This window comes from Myotis myotis, unplaced genomic scaffold, assembly GCF_014108235.1.
Source record: "Myotis myotis isolate mMyoMyo1 unplaced genomic scaffold, mMyoMyo1.p scaffold_m19_p_21, whole genome shotgun sequence".
Classification (NCBI taxonomy): domain Eukaryota; kingdom Metazoa; phylum Chordata; class Mammalia; order Chiroptera; family Vespertilionidae; genus Myotis; species Myotis myotis.
The window spans coordinates 12927493-12949113 of record NW_023416326.1 but is presented as its reverse complement, the minus strand read 5'-3'; the positions used below and the strand labels follow the sequence as shown (position 1 = coordinate 12949113).

The 21621-nt window shown below is 38.0% G+C and overlaps 1 protein-coding gene across 2 annotated transcripts in view; it reads left to right on the top strand.

Moving 5' to 3' along the window:
- ADSS2 (adenylosuccinate synthase 2) overlaps positions 1–21621 on the top strand; it is a 33561-nt gene extending 11940 nt beyond the window's left edge. The window contains exons 2-13 of one of the 2 annotated variants that reach the window (XM_036354736.1): positions 694–796; positions 1617–1685; positions 4247–4297; positions 8022–8088; positions 8372–8479; positions 9685–9766; positions 11800–11926; positions 13417–13571; positions 14697–14821; positions 16591–16688; positions 19050–19199; positions 20497–21621. In XM_036354736.1, coding sequence (XP_036210629.1) covers positions 694–796; positions 1617–1685; positions 4247–4297; positions 8022–8088; positions 8372–8479; positions 9685–9766; positions 11800–11926; positions 13417–13571; positions 14697–14821; positions 16591–16688; positions 19050–19199; positions 20497–20549 — 1188 coding nt within the window. In that variant the 3' untranslated portion in view covers positions 20550–21621. Of the gene's footprint in view, positions 1–693; positions 797–1616; positions 1686–4246; positions 4309–8021; positions 8089–8371; positions 8480–9684; positions 9767–11799; positions 11927–13416; positions 13572–14696; positions 14822–16590; positions 16689–19049; positions 19200–20496 lie in introns of those variants that run through there. The other variant, XM_036354738.1, reaches the window with a different exon arrangement.

The window sequence follows — 21621 nt, the reverse complement described above, 5'->3', positions numbered from 1 at the left end:
GAGGGGAAGTTTCACCCTGGGTCGGCAGTATGATTCCCAGCTGTAGAGGGTCTTTGACCTTTGACCCAGTGTATTACGTTGTCCAGAGATGAGTAGATCCCAGGGATCTGTTACTAACCAAACTCACAAGACTGATTTATAAATTTAAAAGTTTGAGTCTCAGGATAGCCAATATTTGAGGTAGTTACTTGGAGATTTGCTAGTTGATACGTCCATGTAAGAATACAAGTGTCAGGTCACGAAGTTGCTTGACACTCTTAGGACCATGGGAGTTATATGAATATTTACATCAAGTTAGGATAACTGGATGGATTACTCTTTTCTATTTTAGGGATTTTTATTTTGGAATACCATGGATAATTAATTAGATTACTACGTGTCCTACATAGAGAGTGCCCAAAACAATAAAAACGAATTGTCCCCTGTGGTCTTTTCACTTTTTCTTTTGGTCCTTTTAGAGGGCATGTCTTCCCATCTTCCAGAAACCTGAATTCTCCAGTTTTCAGGAGTGAGGAATGGAGAGAGGAGAGCGAAACTATTATAAATCCTCCAAAGAATTAGTATTTGTGACAAATGCTTGGGTTTCCTTAAGTGATAGTGACATTTTAACAGGAAATCATTAATTTCCTTTGGAAGGAGATATATTACTTGTCATATTTATTGTCGGGTTCAATTTCCCATCATATGTTTCAGGGAGGAAATAATGCCGGCCACACAGTTGTTGTAGATTCCGTGGAGTATGATTTTCATCTTTTACCCAGTGGAATAATTAATCCAAATGTTACTGCATTCATTGGTAAGTATAGAATGAATCCCTTGAGAATTTTCCCCCCTAATTCCTAATAGTGTTCATTTTTCATTATCAAACTGATTTCATCCTTCACTAATCAAATGATTAATCTTGACCTTGGTACCTTCTGGAATATACCTAACTTTGGCTATTTTACAATTCCTTTTAGATCTTTTAGCACTAATACTTTCTGGAATGATTGCTTTGCATTTAACTGTATTCATTGGTAATCTTAATTCTATAAAGAACTATTAGGTCATCAGATCAGTTTTTCAAACATGACACAATAAGGCAAACAAGTCTATGTTTTATAAATTGATTCTGAGCCCTTAGAACATATAGTGCAATCTGATATGTTCTATTCTAGTTTCTTATTTTTTAAAATGCTAATTACAACCCACTAAATTGATTTTATTAACAGTAATAGTGTGATTCCCAGTTTGAAAGACATTGATCTAGAGAGTCTACTGTGATCTGGTTTAATTTGCATAAAGCTACATAAGTAGTTTTTGTTTTTTTTTCCAAAATAACAGTTTTACTTTGTTTCAAAGAAATTTTAAATTATATTGGGTGTAATTTTAGTGTTTTTTAATTCTGTGTTTATGTTCTTTTGTTTATTTACATTATACTACTGTCTAAAACTTGGAATCCTTTCTGTGATATCACTTTGGTAAATCAGAATGTCCTGTAAATTCAAGTACCTCAATCTCCTATGTTCTAGATAAAGGGTAATTGTAGATGTCTATATTTTAATATCATTATGTATGTCTATATTAATAAAGTATAGATGTTTAAGGTTGGAATTAATTTGTTTATTTTCCTTTAGGAAATGGTGTGGTAATTCATCTACCGGGATTATTTGAGGAAGCAGAAAAAAATGTTAAAAAAGGAAAAGGTATGAAAGAATGAGTCTGCTTTGCTTGGTAACCAGTTATTATTATTATTATTATTATTGGTAAAGTTTTATTTGGATCTCATGCCAGCCACTTAACATTTATTTATTTTTATTTTTATTTTTTTAAAGTATATTTTTATTGATTTCAGAGAGGAAGGTAGAGAGAGAGAGGAGAGGTAGAAACATCTGCGATGAGAGAGAACCACTGCTTGGCTTCCTCTTGCACACCCCACTCTGGGGCTTGAGCCTGCAACCTGGGCATATGGCCTGACCAGGAATTGAACCATGATATCCTGGTTCATAGGTCAATGCTCAACCGCTGAGCCATCCTGGCTAAGCCAGGCACTTAACATTTTTATCTTATACTTTAAAGTTGCAGGTTATTGAGGACAAGTTGTTTAATCTCTGTCGTTAAATTTTATCAATTCTAATCCATGTTTAAACAAATGACAAACATAATAAGGTCATTGTGTAAGTCTTGGTTATTTTACAAATTAAACTTTATCCTTAGGGAGCTAAAATTACTTACTGTATCTTATTGGCAAAACTCTATGAGTTCATCTTGTCGTTTATACTCAGGTTAGCATATCCTTCTGCCCAAACCAAAAATGAGCATAGGGCAGTGAGGGAGCCACCGAGGCCACTGTGCACACTGCCAGTCTTGTTTCCTAGACTTTAGCTCCTTGGTTGCCACAACCCAGGGATAAAGGATGATTGTGAGGTCCCCCCTTCCAAATGAGAGAAATGCTTCTCTGTGCTATGAATCCGTCCATCTCCTTAAAAACATCTTGATTTCCTGCCTTTCCTAATCCCTTTGGGATTTTTGGAAGTCAGCTTGGCCACCTTCTAGGGTTTGAGGAACTTGGCAATGCACATAATATACAATTGGGGGAAATCATTAGTGAGTTTCTCTTTAGCTTAGCTTGAATTTGAAATACCCAGTTCTATTACATCGTTCAAGTTCATTGTTCAGCTTTAAAAGTAGCAATCTGTCCTCCAGTGTTTCAGACAACTCAGTCTGGCTTCACAGATCCCCGTCTCTGTTGCCCTCCCTGCGGTTCTGGCCTCTGTATTGGGGCCAGCTCTTTCATTGGTCAGCCTGAGGTTCCCCTGCTGTGCTCTGCTTTCCTCCGTCCTCTGAAAGCTTCGCCCTACTTTCTTCTCCCACTGGCCTGTCTAATCCAGCTGAATCCACTGCTCTGAGTTTCTTTGTAATATATGTTTTATAATACTCCTTAAGCTAACTTCAGAGTGCATGTTTTCATGTCAAAACCAGCTGTAGAGGGGAAGGTTTCCTATTCTGGCTTATAGCACATTATCGAGAAGCCCTTCTCTCTAATCTATAAGGAATAATTTGAAAATAAATCCTTAGATATTATCAAAATGAACAATTTTTAATATCTAACATGAGTTTTGAAAATGGAGTATGGTAGCTTATTCTTAAAACATATATAGCCTACAAAGGTGTACTGTCTTTAAAAAATATATTTATTGCCCAGCCAATGTGGCTCAGTGGTTGAGTGTCACTATGAACCAGAAGGTCACAGTTTGATTCCTGGTCAGGGCACAAGCCTGGGTTGTAGGCTCGATCCCCAGTGCGGGGCGTGCGGGGCATGTAGGAGGCAATCTATCAATGGTTCTCTCTCATCTTTTTTTTTTTTTTTTTAATATATTTTATTGATTTTTTTACAGAGAGGAAGGGAGAGGGATAGAGAGCTAGAATCATCGATGAGAGAGAAACATCGATCAGCCGCCTCCTGCACACTCCCCACTGGGGATGTGCCGGCAACCAAGGTACATGCCTTTGACCGGAATCGAACCTGGGACCCTTGAGTCCACAGGCCGACGCTCTATCCACTGAGCCAAACCGGTTAGGGTGGTTCTCTCTCATCTTAATGTTTCTATCTCTCCCTCTTCCTTCCTCTCTGAAATAAAAATATTAAAAAACATTTATTTACCTACTCATTCAACAATTTTTTTGAACATTTATTAGATGACTGGCCCATGTTATGAAACCTCATGGCCCCTGCTCTCAGGCATTCACTGTTAAATGGGGAGATATATATTTACAGTTCGGTGTACTAAGTAGAGTAATTGGTAATACTTTGAAGGAATTAGTGAGAACATTTTATTATGTTGTTTAATCACATTTTTTTATAATTGTCTTGGGAAAGGGTGCCATCCCCAAAATTAGCAACTCCCTTTACTCAATTCTCCCCCCGCTCTACAACTAACTCCTCTTGCCCCCAACTCCTACAAAAATGTCATTTTTTTTTACCATTTGCTATTTGGGTTCCTAGCAGTGTTTTATGTGGATAGAGCTGGCTGTGTTTGGAGCTTCTATGAGCAAAACATTTAGAAAGAATGTGTGAATGAGTTTGTATATGTAATGAATGACAGGTGAGAAAATTCTCGTTAAACATGTTTCCTATGCAGAAGAAAAACTACGAAAGTGATTACTTCAGTGAAAAACACTTTTAAACACTGTTTCTAAAGAAAGTAAGATGAAAGAATTATTATACAAAATGTTCCATTAAATGTATTTTCTCCCTTCCTTCTAGGTCTGGAAGGCTGGGAAAAAAGGCTTATCATATCTGACAGAGCGCATATTGGTAAGGAGGACGTAAGCATAATACATTTATTTTTAACTATCGTTTTCCCAGAAACTTATCACACCAAAGCATTCTGTAACCAACTTTGTCTTCAGTTGGGTGGATTGCAATAATTGGGTTCCAAATACATAAATTCTTATGAATTTTTTCTTCTTTTTTGTTTTTTTATAAGGGCTAGGCTAAAATTTACCCACTTCTGAAGGAAGAATTAGCTAGTCAAATGAAGAGCATAAGCAATATTTCATGAGACTCTCTAATTCTGCTAAAAAATAAGGCATATCAAAATACAGAGAGCATTTATTTCCACACATTTTACTCATGTAAAAGTAGGTCTACCATCTGGCAAATCAAGTGACTCTTTGTGTCGCAAATGTAATAATGCTGCTTTTTAAATGATTCAGCCTTTATTCAGACTAGCCTTCTCTTCTATTACTTAGAGCAAACTGGATTCTAAAATTAATTCAGCCACCACCAATAAATTTGAGATTTGTTTCCCTATCATCCTATTGCTGAAGTGATAGAATTGTTTATTAACGGTGACACAATTAAGAGACAATACCCAGGAAAGAGAAAGAAGAACTATAAGCCATGTAAGAAACTTATATGAGTGATCGAATTCTTAAATTCTACCTAAATATGTAGTTCTCCTGGGGCAGTTGCTGCTCTAGTTTTGACATTGACCTTCATTAAGAGGCAGCCCCATCGAAGTTCTTAAGGTACAGCCAAGAAAGCAAATTAAAACCCTTTTGGGCGGAAGCAGTGAAGCTGTAAATCTGTCATTTTTGTTGGCTATTGTAAGCTTCTGGTCTCAGCTGTCACCTATATAAAACATATTCTTTTGGTTATTAGCTTATCTTAGTAATTTTGTTTTATATTTCCATATATCATCACTATGCTTTAATATAGAAAGCAATGTAGTGTTATTAATATTTTTTTATATTGACAGTCTCTTAGGTAATGAAAAATGTGTTTTTGTTCACTGCTTTTATACTATTTTTATCTGCTTACGCTCACTAATTATTACCTTGTACGTATTCTGATACCATGAATATTCTGTTACATCCTCGTTAACTTCTTTCTGCTTCATGGTTTTTACATGTAGCTTTCTGTGTTCATTGCCTCTGTCCTGTGGATAAGTGAGGTTCTATGTTAGAAGATGGAAGCCACTGCTTATCTTCAGAATTTTCTCATGGTCCTCTGGCAGCTGCCGCGTGGAATTCAGTATCTTAACCTAAGCGCCACAATGTAGGATTGCACAATAGGATGATTCCTCGTGTGTGCCCTTGGAGTAAATTATAGCCTTAACGTATATAACCGGATAGTTTGGCCATGGGTGGACATATAAGCATGCTAGTGATGTCACACTGTGTTAAGAGTGACTTGTGTCCCTGCCTGGATTCTCCGCCTTTCTTCCTCGTTACAGGTGTTCTGGGTGTGTCACATGACAGTTTGCATCCTTGGGTATAGCAAGTGGCTCAGCAAGTTACTTAACTACTTTAGACTAGAAATAACAAAGAAAATAGTGGTGCAAACGGACCAAAGGACCAGAATAATTGGAAAGTAGTGTGGTTTAGATGCGAATTAATGTTATATTTTTATTATATTTCTTTAGTAATGGTTTTTTCTTTTTTTATAAATTTATGTCCTTAAAGGAAAAGTTTTCTGGTAGAGGAGGAAAGTTAGATGTTAGTAATAGTATGTGTAATAATACAGGGTGGGGCAAATGTAGGTTTACAGTTGTCCGTATGGAAAAATAATACAATAATTGATGATAATACAAGAATAAACTGTTTCATTTACTCACAACTGTAAACCTATGTTTGCCCCACCCTGTATATGTATGCTTTAAAATGTGTTATTTTAGCCTGTCTGCTGTGGCTTAGTGGTTGAACGTTGACTTAGGAACCAGGAGGTGATGGCTCAATTCCCAGTCAGGGCACGTGCCCGGGTTGTGTGCTCGATCCCAGTGTGAGGCGTGCAGGAAGCAGCCATCAATGATTCTCTCTCCTCATTGATGTTTCTATCTCTCTCTCCTTCTCCCTCTTCCTTCCTCTCTGAAATCAATAAAAATATATTAAAAATAATAAATAAATTGCACACTTTATTTTTTTGTTTTGTTTTGTAAATTTTTTTATTAAAGTATAGCTGGCATACAATATTATATTGGTTCAGGTGTACACATAGTGATTCAGCATCTTTATAACTTATGAAGTGATCACCATGACAAATCTAATAACCCTCTGTCACCGTACAGTTATTACAATATTGTTGACGGTATTCTCAATACAGTACATCCCTGTGACTTACTTTTATAACTGGAAATTTGCACTTCCTAATCTCCTTTACCTTTTCACCTAATTTCTCTGGCAACCATCAGTTTGGTCTCTGTATATGAGCTTCTTTCTGTTTTGTTTTGCTTCCTTGCTTGTTTTGACCTTCGGATTCCACATATAAATGCAGTCATATGATTTTTGTCTTTCTTTGCCTGACTTATTTCACTTAGAATAATACACTCTAGGTCCATTCATGTTGTTGTAGTTGGTAAGATTTTATTCTTTTTTATGGCTGAGTAATATTCCATTGTACACATATACCCCATCTTCTTTATCCATTCATGTGTTGATAGGCACCTAGGTTGCTTCTCTATCTTGGCTGTTGTAAATAATGCTGCAATGAACATAAGGATGCATATATCATTTTGGATTAGCATTTTTTATTTTTTTTCAGATAAATGCCCACAAGTGGAATTGCCGGGTCATATGGTAGTTCTGTGTTTAGTTTTTTGAGGAACCTTTGTACTGTTTTCAATAGTGGCTGCACCCATTTACACTCCTCCAGCTGGGCAGGTCCCCTTATCTCCACATCCTCACCAGCACTTGGTATTTGTTGTCTTTTTGATGATAGTCATACTAACAGGTGTGAGGCGATAGCTCATGTGGCCTGATTTGCATTTTCCTGATGATTGGTGATGTAAACATCTTTTCATATGTCTGTTGGCCACTTGTATGTCTTCTTTGGAGAAATGCCTGTTCAGGTCTTCTGCCCAGTTTTCATCAGATTGTTTATTTTTCTGCTGTTGAGCTGTAGGAGTTCTTTATGTATTTTGTTTCTTTTATTTGCTTTTTAAAAATTTTTATTCTTTATATATTTTAATGTTAATCCTTTATCAGATATATCATTTTTTCAGCAATAGAAAGCCATTGACTTTTTAAGGCAAAGAAATGGTGACATATTTGTGTCCTGGAAAGCTGGCTTTGGCTACATAAAAATTATGAATTAGAGGTGTCCAAGAGGAAGTAGGCACACTCACTAGGAGGTCACAGTTTTGGTGAAAGATGAGGGAGGATTAGGACTAGTGAGGGAGAGGGAGATGCCAAAATAATCCCTAGATTTCTGGAGTCCAGAACTTGAAGAAGATATCTTAGTAAACTGAGCTTCATAGAATTGTTGGGTAGATGTTCCAAAATTACCCTCTTCATTTTTAAAATCCTATAGATTGCAATAAATAGGAATGGTCGATCAGACCTATTTTTATATTAACATACCAGTTGGCATTGGAACCTTTACTCCCACCATTATTGCTGCTTCGTAAAATGTACGTAATTTCTCATACTGAAGTCCGACTGAAGGCATTTATAGCTTCGGTCATTTAAAATACAACATGGTATGCTTCCCTGTATCATCTTTGTTTCAACAAAACTGCTTTCGCTTTGTTTCCCTGCAGTGTTTGATTTTCATCAAGCAGCTGATGGCATACAGGAACAGCAGAGACAAGAACAAGCAGGAAAGAAGTATGGGGTTTTTTTCTTTGTTTTTTGTTTTTGCTGCAGGTGAAGCATATCCACACCCTTATGCTTACGTTCTAGGCCAACTGCAGGTTCCCTATAAGCTTTTATATAATACAAATGTAGGTTGAAGAAAAGTAAGTATTAAAATAGCTAGTTTAGATTTCAGAGAAAATCAATAGGGTTGTGAAAAGAAACTTACAGGAAACAGCATAAACAGAAAGCAGCCTGTCTGGCCACAAGAATGGCATCTTGTCTAACTTAACGCTTGTTTTGGTTTGTTTTTAAGTTTGGGTACCACAAAAAAGGGCATCGGCCCAGTTTATTCTTCCAAAGCTGCTCGGAGTGGACTCAGGATGTGCGATCTGGTTTCCGATTTCGATGGCTTCTCTGAGAGGTAACCAACTTGTGTTTCACAATGGAAAGAGCAAATGGAATTTTGGAATTTCTAAAACTCAGATTGCAGACTAGTAAAATCAGTATTCTCCTTGAATAGTGGTTGGCATGTTTGTTTTATTTAGAATATTAAAGTTATTTTTATTGCATTTTAATTGGTCCTTAATGCCAGATTAACTTTATGACAAGTAACATGATGATATCATAGCAGCACTCCCAAGAAGACAAAACCACAATTATGTTTAAGGAAAGCCAGATGGTGACTCCGTGATGGGGGGTTAGTTGGTTGCATTTAATGACCGGTGACATCAAAGGCATCATGGATTCTATCCATTTCCAGTCAGTGGTTTGTCCCCACTGTCAGTGCACCTCCACTGGGGATAGTAGAGGCTGATGGGTAATGTCTGCCTCCATCTCTTTTAAAAGCATCATGTAGACCAGTGATGGCGGACCTTTTGAACTCGGCATGTCAGCATTTTGAAAAACCCTAACGTAACTCTGGTGCCGTGTCACATATAGGAATTTTTTGATATTTGCAACCATAGTAAAACAAAGACTTATATTTTTGATATTTATTTTATATATTTAAATGCCATTTAACAAAGAAAAATCAACCAAAAAAATGAGTTCGCGTGTCACCTCTGACACGTGTGCCATAGGTTCGCCATCACTGATGTAGACCATCCCTTTTGTTTTATTTTATTTATTTATTTACTTTTAAAATATATTTTTATTGATTTCAGAGAGGGAGAGAAAGATAGAAACATCAGTGATGAGAGAGAAACATTGATTGGCTGCCTCCTGCATGCCCCCCACTGGGGATTGAACCTACAACCTGGGCATGTGCCCTGACCAGGAATTGATCCTTGACCTCCTGGTTCATAGGTCAATGCTCAACCACTCATCCACACTGACTGGCCATCCCTTTTGTTTTATGCACAGTATTATAATTCAGATATAAGTCTTATAGTTACAGATTTCAGTTATTTTCCCCCTACATATACCTAAACTTGAGTAAAAAATATTTTGAGTGTGTCACTTATTCATATGACTGATCTCCTTTATTAGACTTTATTTTTCAGAATGTAACTTCATTTTGGGGGTTAATTTGTTAGATCACTCATTGACAGAAACCATTTTAATAAAATGATATTACTCAGAATATTTGAAAGAGAGCTGATGTCTTGATTTTTCTGTATTTCTCAGGTTCAAAGTTCTAGCAAACCAGTACAAATCTATATACCCCACTTTGGAAATAGACATCGAAGGTGAATTACAAAAACTCAAGGTAATGCTTTCTGACCTTTTTAATGTCCTTTTAAAAACTTGTTTGCCAAATTGGCATCTAGAGCTTTCACTCATTCAGGCTTTGTGTTAGGAACTGGAAGTATAAGGACGAAAACTATATGGAGACTTAGAAGTTATATATAAAATAGTTTATAGTATGATAAGTGCCACACAGGTATGTGTGAAGTATTATAGATAAGAACTGGGAAAGCAAAGTGTTTGCCCTCTTTAAATCTACGAGCATGCCTGCCTAAAAGGAATGGTGTGTTTGAATAACCTCATATGACACGAAACGAAATAGTGAGTGGGGGGCAGGGAACAGGAGTAAATGACCTGAAAATAAAGTTAGACAAGTAGGGACCAGCTCGTGGGTCTTATATTGGTCTTATGTGGCTCTGGCCAAGGACGTACACGGGAGATAAGCTTTTATTCTGGAGAGAATGCAAAACTACTGAGTAATTTTGTGCTGAATAGAGAGTAGATTTATATTATATAAAATCACTCATAGCAGTGTGGAGGCTAATGAACAAAGGGACAAGTGCGACAGCTCTGAAAGCTAACCAGCTCAGTTAGAAGTGATACGGACAGGACAATCTCTTCAGAGACAAATACGGTCATTGGCCGAAGATTAGGCCCAGTTGGCAGCTATTAGTTGTCCGTGGTGCCTGAATTAGCCAGTAGTCAAGTCTCCTATCCGCTCCCCTCTCCATTCCTCCACAATTTTTGGTGGATTTCAAGTTGCTTCCCGTGTATCTGATTGTTATTCCTTCTCTTCTATAAGTAAGTATAAATATCCATTTCAGTACTGAATAGAAGCTTGCCAACCTCATGTGCCATTCTAAAACGGTTGCAGACCTTAGGTCTCTCCCCTTACTAAAGTCCTAAAAAATATAAGACCTCCAAGGACAATCTGAATTGTTTTTCAGAGTATTGGTGGTTGCTTAGAATAGATTGCCATTTTCTTTTCATTCTGCCATGCAACAATTGTTTTAAATGTATATTAGCAACTTGGAAATATTCATGTACTAAAGTGTGGCTATGGCTTTTCAATTCTATTTTATACACGTTCCATGTGAATGAAAAATAGATGAATAATAATGAACAGAATTGGGTAAGAAGGTTCTTAATAGGTAAGAGATGTTGAACCGGGTCTTTAAGGAACAAAGGATGTGATGGTGGGTTGGTCATTTTAGGCACAAAAAAAGAACTAAAATAGGAATAAGCGTGAGATTGGAGACTAGAGCCAAGAGGGGACCATGGTTTCATCAGTGGGTAGAGCACACTTTGGTGAATTCATGAATAGAAGTTGGAATCTCCATACTAGTCTGGCGAAATATTTAAACATCATTGAAACTAGGTTTAGGCAGTGGGGCAACTCTTGTTTATACTATATTTTTAATGGAATTTTAAAATTAAGCAGTATTATTAAAACTTCAATATGTTTTGAGAAAGTTTTATAATGCTCACGTGTAAAATAGTACTGGATGTTGTCTACTAGTAATGCCACTGAGGTATTTTCCTGTAATGGAATCTAATGGAAGAAGAACATTGGCAATCAATTATTCATGTTTGCATGCTTGGCATGTCACTGGTGGCCCTCACCACATTTTGAGAATCACATTTTGAGATGCAAGTTTTAAAACTCAGGGTTACATGGCTCATAAATTATTAAATATTTCACAAAATATAAAATTGTAATACACTCAGTTCTTTTCATTTTCTTGAAAGCTGGTTTATGAAGTGCGAGTACTTGGCTACTTGCAAGGCTGTCACCTTATTTGCAGTGAGGTTAACCTTTGAATGTCATTGTATCTCTGCTGTTGTTGAGCTAGTATCTCTTTCCTGGTTCTTGGAATCAGCATGGGAGACCATTGGTAACCCCAGTGCTGCAGTACGGTGGACACCATCACCTTCCCCTTTCTACTTGGCATTTGTCAGTTTCCACTGTCGTCAAGTCCAGGAATTTTTACTCCTATTGGTTATATTGTAAACTTACTAGCATACATTGAAATTGTTTTTTGTCTTTGTGTATAGGGTTATATGGAAAGAATTAAACCAATGGTGAGAGACGGAGTGTATTTTCTGTATGAGGCCCTGCATGGACCACCGAAGAAAATCTTGGTAGAAGGTGCAAATGCAGCACTTCTAGATATCGATTTTGGTAAGTGAGATAAGACTTAGGGGGAGCTAGACGGAGCCCTAAAGTGCTTAAGATATAAATAATTCATGTTAGCATGAAGGGGTTTTAAACAAGGCTGTTAGCTTGTATACATATTCAGGAGTAGTGGAAGTTTGTCATCTTATACTCATCTTTTTTTTTAAGGATTATTGTGGAAAATACAATACATAGATTGTTTTGTTATTTATTAAAAAAATCAAATTAATTGGGTCAGTAGGTTTGAAATTCTGTAAATGGTGATTTTATTATTTGGTTCATGGTTCAATTCCAGACCTCACTTCCGTAGGACTGTGAGATGACCAGGTGAATGCTTTGGAAGGGTCTCTGTCTTTAATTCAGGCTTTAAAAACAATATCGGGGACTAATATACAGTGTTATTAAATTCTAAAGTCTATGAAGTCTGCTTAATCAACTCCCTGAGTATGGGGTTCTGAGTGGATTTAGAACATTTTCTCTATATTCAGAAAGTTAACACTTACCATCTTCAAACTATTGCCCCATTAGTTTGTTGGCCTTTCCTTCTAAACATGGTCACTCAGGATAAGTCTGATTGTTCTCAGCTCTTACTGACCTTTCATTGGCTTTTAACTCCAAGTAAACCAGTTAAAGAAAGTGCATTTCTATGTAGTGGATATGTATTTTCAGAGAGGAAGAGAGAAAGAGAAAGATATCAATGATGAGAGAGAATCATTGATTGGCTGCCTCCTGCACACCTGCACACCAGGTTGAGCCCGAAACCCGGGCATATGCCCTCACCAGGAATCGAACCATGACTTCCTGGTTCATAGGTGAACACTCAACCACTGAGCCATGCCAGCCGGGCATTAGATTGGCATTTTTGATACCCTAATATATATGCCTAGCCAATCTGGAAAGAAAACAGACTGTCTAATTAGCATAGTGAATAATTTTTAAGTATGAAGAGGATCTTGGGTGGGGGTACACCACTCTTAGCTTACTCTTGTCATTTCTGGGATTATTCCTGGAATAGACATCAAAAGGTAGGAAAATGCTAAAATACCATGCAGTTTTTAGCATACTGTTGTCACTGCAGGTTGCTGCTGTACCCTATTTAATAAAGGGAGTAAAATAAATTTGTTTTAAACTAACAGGAGAGTGTTCAAGTACATCGATTATAAGTCTGCATGGGAGATAACACCAGGGTTTTGGCATTACATTATTTAGCAGTCCATTAGGTGAGTACCTACCCTACAGAGCTGAGCAACCGCATGCATCACGGAGCCAACTCGAGTGTACGCGCTGCAGGCATAGCTCTGACCACCTGCGCTTTTATCTCATCACAGACAGAAGGAATCAGGAACAAACCACTGAGGCTTGGGGAGGGTGGTTACAATTAGATTCAAGTCTGTCAGAGACCTACAGTATAATCCAGTGCAGCATCGTCATAGTAATTCTGTTTTAAAATAATTTGTATCTATGTGTGTATATTTAATATTTGTTTCTGTTTTTAGGAACCTATCCTTTTGTAACCTCTTCAAACTGTACAGTTGGAGGTGTTTGTACTGGATTGGGTATGCCCCCTCAGAATGTTGGAGAAGTCTATGGGGTTGTGAAAGCTTACACAACTAGAGTTGGTATCGGCGCCTTTCCTACAGAGCAAGACAACGTAAGCCTCTTTCTCAGGGAATCTAATCTGAAAGTTTTGAAAGAAAAATTCACGGTTTTTCCCTTAATGAATTCTTATTTTCCATGCATTTCACTTAATTTGCAAGACTGATCAGAGCAACATTATAAAAAAATGTATGCACACATTTATCGTTAGTGGCAGCAAAAAAGGAGGGATTATTAGAGGGTACTTAAAGGTCATTGTCATTGCAAGGCTGAAGGAAGGCGGGTTTATGAAGGGCATTGAGATAGTGGAGGCGGAAGAAGTTGTTAAAAATGACAACTGCCTTTCACCAAAAGCTCATTAGGAGAAAAGGGTAAGGAAAGTGACCTCCGGACATTGTCTGCTCATAGCCAACACTTGAATGGGGGTGACACTGTGTAAGTGTTTTATACCTATAAGCTCTTTGGATCCTCACAACAGCTCCTTCCCCACTGTGCACAGTAGGAAACTGAGGCACGGAGAACTAAAGTCACTTGCCTCAGGCCACACAAACAGGGTTGGGAATCAAACATGACAGAGGAAAAATTTAAAAAATACATAACTGTAATAATGTCAAAATGTAAGAGGTAAGGACATGATGGCTTTAATCAGAAAAGTGTAAATTATGGAGTAGATAGATCAGAGATGGGAAAAGTAGGTTGTAGGAAGTGTAACTTAGATCTCTGTTTTCAACCTTAATTCTCTTCAAAAGAGTATTGTGATATCAACAAGTACTTATTAGATGCAAGTTTGCCTTATGGTTTTCAGGAAAATCATCAAGCTATAGTTGTTCTTTGGACAATTGGCTTGTTTGTTTTAATATAACAACTTAGTTTTTAATATGCACCATTTATACTTTTATATATCAACCTCAATTTTGGGAAGTGATCTATATGACATCATAAAAAAATACTGGTTTTAAAATAAGGTGAAAAATGAAGCCAAAATTGAATCTATTCCAAATAATGTCTCCTTCACATAAAATCCATCATCTCTATAGAATTCTATCTTCAACTTAGTTATTTTCTGGAAGATATTTATCTCAAAGAGACTCTAACTTGTTGTTATATGACCTTAAGTAGACTTGTTCTAGATTGACAGCATTGGTATCCTAATTATAAAGTTCTATTTTCTGTCCCCTAGGAAGTTGGAGAATTATTACAGACAAGGGGTGGAGAGTTCGGTGTGACTACTGGAAGGAAAAGAAGATGTGGCTGGTTGGACCTCGTTTTGCTTAAATATGCTCATATGATTAACGGATTTACTGCGTGAGTTTTCTTAGAAACATTTATTTCAGGAAATAATATGATAATTCACGACCACAGGTTGAATTTTCGAAATGCAAACTTGAGGCAGTACCCAAATACAAAAAATTCTCTCTTTAACATCTGAAATTTTAGTTCAAGTTAGAAATGGACCAACGTATAGGAGAAGGGAAGCAAGGAGAGGAACCCCAGGTGATCTTCCTAGACGTCCAAGTTGGAAGGAAGGAATCATAATACTCTTACATGCGTATGAGTATAGAGCAGTGATGGCGAACCTGTGACACGTGTGTCAGAGGTGACACTCGAACTCATTTTTTTGGTTGATTTTTCTTTGTTAAATGGCACTTAAATATATAAAATAAATATCAAAAATATAAGTCTTGCCCTAACCGGTTTGGCTCAGTGTATAGAGCGTTGGCCTGCGGACTGAAAGGTCCCAGGTTCGATTCCAGTCAAGGGCATGTACCTTGGTTACAGGCACATCCCCAGTGGGGAGTGTGCAGGAGGCAGCTGATCAATGTTTCTCTCTCATGTTTCTAACTCTCTATCCCTCTCCCTTCCTCTCTATAAAAAAATCAATAAAATATATTTAAATATATATATATATATATATAAAGTCTTTGTTTTACTATGGTTGCAAATATCAAAAAATTTCTCTATGTGACACGGCACCAGAGTTAAGTTAGGGTTTTACAAAATGCTGACACGCCGAGCTCAAAAGGTTCGCCATCACTGGTATAGAGGGAAGTTCAGGTGGGTAGGTGAGTAGATAGATAGATAAGGAGTTGAAGGGTGGAATATATACATAGCGGAGGACATATATACAACAGTGATGTTGTCCATGGGCTTGATTGACGTCTGACTTTTGGATTTAAACCTCAAATCTGTGCATTGTGCTGTGTGACCTTGGGCACGTTATTCCTTCTGTGTCTTTTTTTCTTTTTAATCATCCAGATAATAGTATTGCCTGCCCAAACCTAGTGTTCTATCTAATTTCCACAAGTTTCCCCTTAAAGCTCTGTTTTCCAGTCATTTTTGGGGGGATGTTGATGTATCACGAAGAGTCCTTGACGTGTTTTCCTCAGTCTCCTTTGACAGTATCTGACTGGAAGGGTGGAGGGGACTGTACCCAGAGTGAGGAGATGAGGGTTGCTGGCATAGGTGTGAATATGCATGCATCTTGTGGTCACCCCTGTGGAACAGAATTCTGCTGTGCCACAGCCACAGAATGTGTTCCGTACCCCAGGCAGCCAGCCCACAAATATGTGTTGATCATAAGAAAGTTAAACAAGAGGGTGTGGGTCAATCAGCGAAAATCCATTTTCATTATTAGAAGAGTAACTTGCTAGTAGATTAAGTCATTTTTTTATTATGAGAAGAATTCATCAGTATGTTGTCTTGTTGTGTTTTATGTGTATCATGCTTTAAAACAAATTCCTAATCAGTTTTCAAAATTGCTTTGGAGCTTTTAGCTTTTTAAAAAAATATATGTTTTTGTTAATTTCAGAGAGGAAGAGAGAGATAGATGATGATTGGCTGCCTCTTGCATATTTCTTCCACACTGAGGATTGAGCCTGCAACCCGGGCATGTGCCCTGTCTGGGAATCAAACCCTGACCTTCTGGTTCATGGGTGGACGCTCAACCACTGAGCCACGCTGGCTGGGTGGAGCTTTTTAGCTTTGTATGAATTTTCCTTTACTCCCTCATCATGTTAGATGTTAGAGCCTTTAAGAATTTGCTGTTTTAACATTGTCTTTTCTTCCAAAATTAGGTTGGCACTTACCAAATTGGATATTTTGGACACGTTTACAGAAATTAAAGTTGGAGTTGCTTACAAGTTAGATGGTGAAATTATACCTCATTTCCCAGGTATTTTTTTTAGGCTGTGTATAAATAATATTTTTAGGTGAATATATTAAAGCAATTTCATAAAGCTTTTCTGTATAATTTATGATATATAGCCACATGGTTATTATGCCCTTGTGAACAGTGCAAGTGTATTCACTTATTATTGGCATTTGCTTCATAGTTGCTATGCATTTGGGTGCTGGATTGCTGCAAGCAAAATAAAACATAGGAATGAAGAAAGAAACATGTTATTTCTGAGTCCAGCTATGCTGTTCCTGAATCTCACCTTTCTTAATCTATGTAGGCATTCCTCCATCCCTTGTGAAATGTGGGGTTGGAGAAAAGAGCCCTGCTTGTCAGGATAGGCCGGTCCTTAATACATTAACCCACCTTGTCCTTCAAGCCACGTAAATGATTTTCTCTAACGTTTAATCTGTGTCTAAAGTGGATGGATGTAGGGAGACTTCCTACTTGAGGAAATGTGTTTTTTCAGACATACCTTTAGTTAAATTATTTCTTCAGTTATTCAGGAAGCTCTGGAAATGTTTCCAGCTTCCGGAAGTAGGAACTGTTAATTTGTTTAGCCATCCTATAAGACTGGGGATATGCCAAATGAAGGAATATTGACTAGCTCAGTGAAGCTTGGTGGGCTGGTAGGTTTTGTGACTTGCTAATGGCCAGTCAGTGGGAATTGAGGATAGCTGCAAGTTCTTAGAAACGTGTAAAGTCATTGTCTATTAGTCTGACCTCTGGGCCATCTACAGTTTCGTTTCTCTTGGCTGTTCTTTCCCTTGATTCTGAATCACTGTTTCTATGTCTGAATATATTTGAGAGACTCAGATTCTGTGATCTTCCTCTGAAGAGTATTGTTTCTTGTTTTAGGCGACAATTAAATGACTGGCTGATTATCTGGACCTTATTTAGCCTGGTTTTATGCTTTGTTAGTGCAGTTATGTGAGGAGCCCAAGAAGTAATAGGCCATTCTGCAGGCCACCAGCTAGTCTAGGGACTCAGGGTTCTCCGTGCGTCAGCTCCGGTGTCCCATCCAGTCTCAGGGTCGCACTTTCCCCCAAACAGGGCCCTGGCCTGTCGCAGCAGGTTTGCTGGGTTGGAGAACTCCCCTTTCTCTGGAACTCTGTCTGTGTGACGGAGGCCCGAGCCTGAGCCTCAGCTTTCCTGCCCTCTGCTGTAGGAGATGAGATTCTCTATACAATCTGCTGCCCACGAGGTCCTGCCTTTACACTTGCCTGAAGCTGATGAAAGATTGAATCTTTCATCGTCTTTCTCCAGTTCATGACTGGCGTTCATCGAGAGCCATCTGATCCATTGTTCCCATGTGCTTATTTCTCAATGCTTCCGGGACTGCCAGCGCTGTACTCTGCCCCAGCAGGGCATCCCAAGTCACCTCCTATGAAAGTTAATAATGCAACATGCCAGAGACTACCCGTCTCTGCCTGCCACCACTGATGGGCCCCCTGCCAGCAACTGGCCACGCTCCAGCTCCAGGACCCCATTTTAGAGCCTTCTTCCTCACACATTGCATTCCATGGGAAACAGACTTGATATAGAGATTTGCGTGCGGGTGGTGTGTTCATAAGTGCTCTGAGCAGCAACGTCTGGGAGAAAGAGAGAGAAGCAGGCTTAGGCAGAGGGAGAAGTTAAACTGCAAAGTAGTTACATAAAAAACCCTCAGCTGGTCCCATGGATGACCGTTCGGAGTAGTCCCAAATTAAGGTAAGTGGCCTGGTCCTTGACATCCTCACATAGGAAGCCATTGGGACGTGGGCTGTTCCAGACGGGCAGCTCGCTTCGGTGGAGGGCATCCCAGGGGACATCCTGACCAGGGAGCTGTGTGCAGGCAATACTCCCACAGCTGAGGGGATGCGTGTGTCAGTCCTGAAGGGGGAATCTGCACAGAGTTCGGCATCCACCATACGACCTCTGGTCAAACGAACTGGTCTGGCGTTAGTCCCGTTTCAGCCTCTCCTAGGGGATGCAGAGACAATGGTTTGGTGAGACGAATGGAGGAAGTTCCACCTAAGCTTTGGCACACAGTCACAGAAGCAAGAGATTTCCCAGATGAGAACAAGGCTAGCCTTCTCTCTGGGAGCCTGCAGACATTCCACAGATCATGAAGTTGAAACTAATAATCCATCTGTTTACAGTGCATAATCCTTTGTTGCTGTAGAAATATGCTTGATTATAAAACCCTACCCCAGGTGCACTGTTTTTCCTTTCTAAACTCTGAAAAACTTCTAATTGCAAAACTCATCTGGCTTCAGCGATTTTAATAAGAGATTGTGAACCTATGAGATATCAAAAAGTTGTTGGACAATAGGCAGTGTTCAGCATGAACTAATATACTTACTCTTTAACTTGCAGCAAACCAAGAGATCTTAAATAAAGTTGAAGTTCAATATAAGACTCTTCCAGGATGGAACACAGACATATCAAATGCAAGGACGTTTAAAGAGCTGCCAGTTAACGCACAAAATTACGTTCGATTTATTGAAGATGAGCTTCAGATTCCAGGTAAATAGAAACACTTTACGAACTACTGTCTTTGCTTTTTCTACTTTTGACTTGACTGTCTACCTTTGAAATAGGATAAAAGATTATTATTCATAGAGCACTTGTGATTTGCATAGATGCCCAGGAAGAAATAAAACAATTTTATTCTTTAGAGTAAATATAATTATCTTTCTTTAATCCTTCATGTGCCTGAAGACAAAAGATTCCTCTCACCATTTTTGACCCTGTCTTCTGTTAGTCTGCTTTTCACCCTATGACATTGATTCTTGTGTCCTTCTCCCTCTTAAATAACCTCCTTTTGTGTCTGCATTACCCCCAAAATAGTGTGTGGTTTTTCATTTGGGGTTAAACCACCATTGAGAATTGGAGGCGTTTCCTGACTAAACATTAGAAAATAACAGGTACAGAAAATAGGAACTCTAGTTGGAACAAATGTAAGAGAAGAATAAAGAATGAAGAAATGTCAGCTGGCCCGGGAATTAGGATAACCAGGTTTATGGCTGTGACTAGTTATGTGAAGTCTTTGTTTTAACACATTGCTTTTTCCCTTTTATTTGTACTGATGGGGAGCTGAGAGACAGAAAGTGAAGTGGGTGGGAGGTATCCTCCATATAATCTATTCTGATTTTTCATCTCAAACATGAATTATGTTTTCCATATTGCTACCTGCCCCTGCTAGTTTGTCAAATTCAGTCAACTCACCCTGAATCAACATTGTTTGAAATATAAACAACGAATTTAACAATTTTTCTGTAAAATTCATAAGATTTGCCCAGGACCTGCAGATGATTAGAGATGCCCGTAGGCTGGTACAGTAGGCAATTCCTAAGGCTGTGCTAGTTAACACAGTGTTCTCTTCCAGAAAATTCTACTTTTATGAGATATAAAAGGTACTGTGACACTTCAGTATCATCTTAGCATCATCCATTCATCAAAAGGGCTTATCTTTTCTAGTAGAAACTTAATCAAAGGTTCTTTAGGTCTCTGCTGGTTTGGGCCAATATTTTTTATCCTAATGATTAGGAATTGAGGAATTGTAAATATTGTGCATTAAAACAGGAAACGTTAAAGCAAACTACTCTGTGCTGGATCTCACCTGCACATGCTAATGGTTTAGAAATTGGCACAATCTGCTCCAGAATGGAACAAAAGGTAATGAAAGGCACCTAGGGCAAAGTTAAATGGTGACAATGAGAAAAGTGTGTGTGTGTGTGTGGGGGGGGGGGGGTCTCTTCATCCCAGATTCAACATTATAAATGAATTAATACAATTCTTATACTTTATTTTCCTCTCTCAGTTAAATGGATTGGTGTAGGGAAGTCCAGAGAGTCTATGATTCAACTCTTCTGAGGATTTCCAGTGACACAAGAAGCACTCCTTGAGAGGGGGAAAGGACTTTCTCGACTATGTCATTATGACCTACAACTTTCAAGAATAAAGACATTGCCGTCAGGTGTCAGCCCTGTAGTTGTTTCCAGGCTTGAAGATGGATGGCTGGTGTGGAGGTAAGCTTCGGCATATTCCAGTGTCAACGTCCTTGGCTGGCACAGCTGCCGAAATCATCTGTTGCTCCTGCTGCTCATGGTGCCACATTTTCTTTAATGTTTAGTAAGAGTATAATCCATGTTGTTTGAAACCCAAAATAGAATGATTTTCAATGTAGTTTTTCTTTATTATTGTCCTTGTGTGTTCATAGGTTTTACCTCTATTAAATGGTAAGAACAATTAATGCAGTTTTGCACAAATATTTTTACATTCTGATCTTTCAGTTCTGTCATTGTAATCTTTGCTATTAGAAAAAATGATAAGAGAGGAGTTCTGTAAACTTTTGTAATGCTATGAATTCTGTTTAAATTGTGAACTGTTTATTTTCTGCTGAGACCATTGCGAATTCGAGCTTTGGCGGGGGGAGGGTGATATATTCATGGGTCTTTTAATTTGTACAGAACACAAAACTTATTTCTCTCTATAAATTATTTAATACATTGAACAAATGTTCAAAGATAAGGTGTTCGCTAATACAATACTCTTAATGTTAAAAAATAGTCATTAAAAGATCTATTGTGATATTTGGTGAATATTTTCTTTAATATCAGATATTAAATCTGAAATGAATTGGTCTCCTGTTTTATCTTACCATTATTTTTAAATCTAGTGCATTGTTTTTTCAACATTGTGCCTGCCAGTATGCCTACAAAATAATCTGTAAGCGTCCAAATGAACCCAAATTGTTGGTCATGCCTTTATTTCTCTTTTCTTGAGAAAAAAATAAAAAAGAGGTGTTATTTTAACAATTAGGCTTAACATATTGTGTTGTAGATAATCTTTCAGTGAACTATCTTGAATGTTAAAGTAGGTGCCACTTAAATTTATTTTATTATTTCATCAATAGCTAATTAAAAAGAACCAGATATTTCTAGTA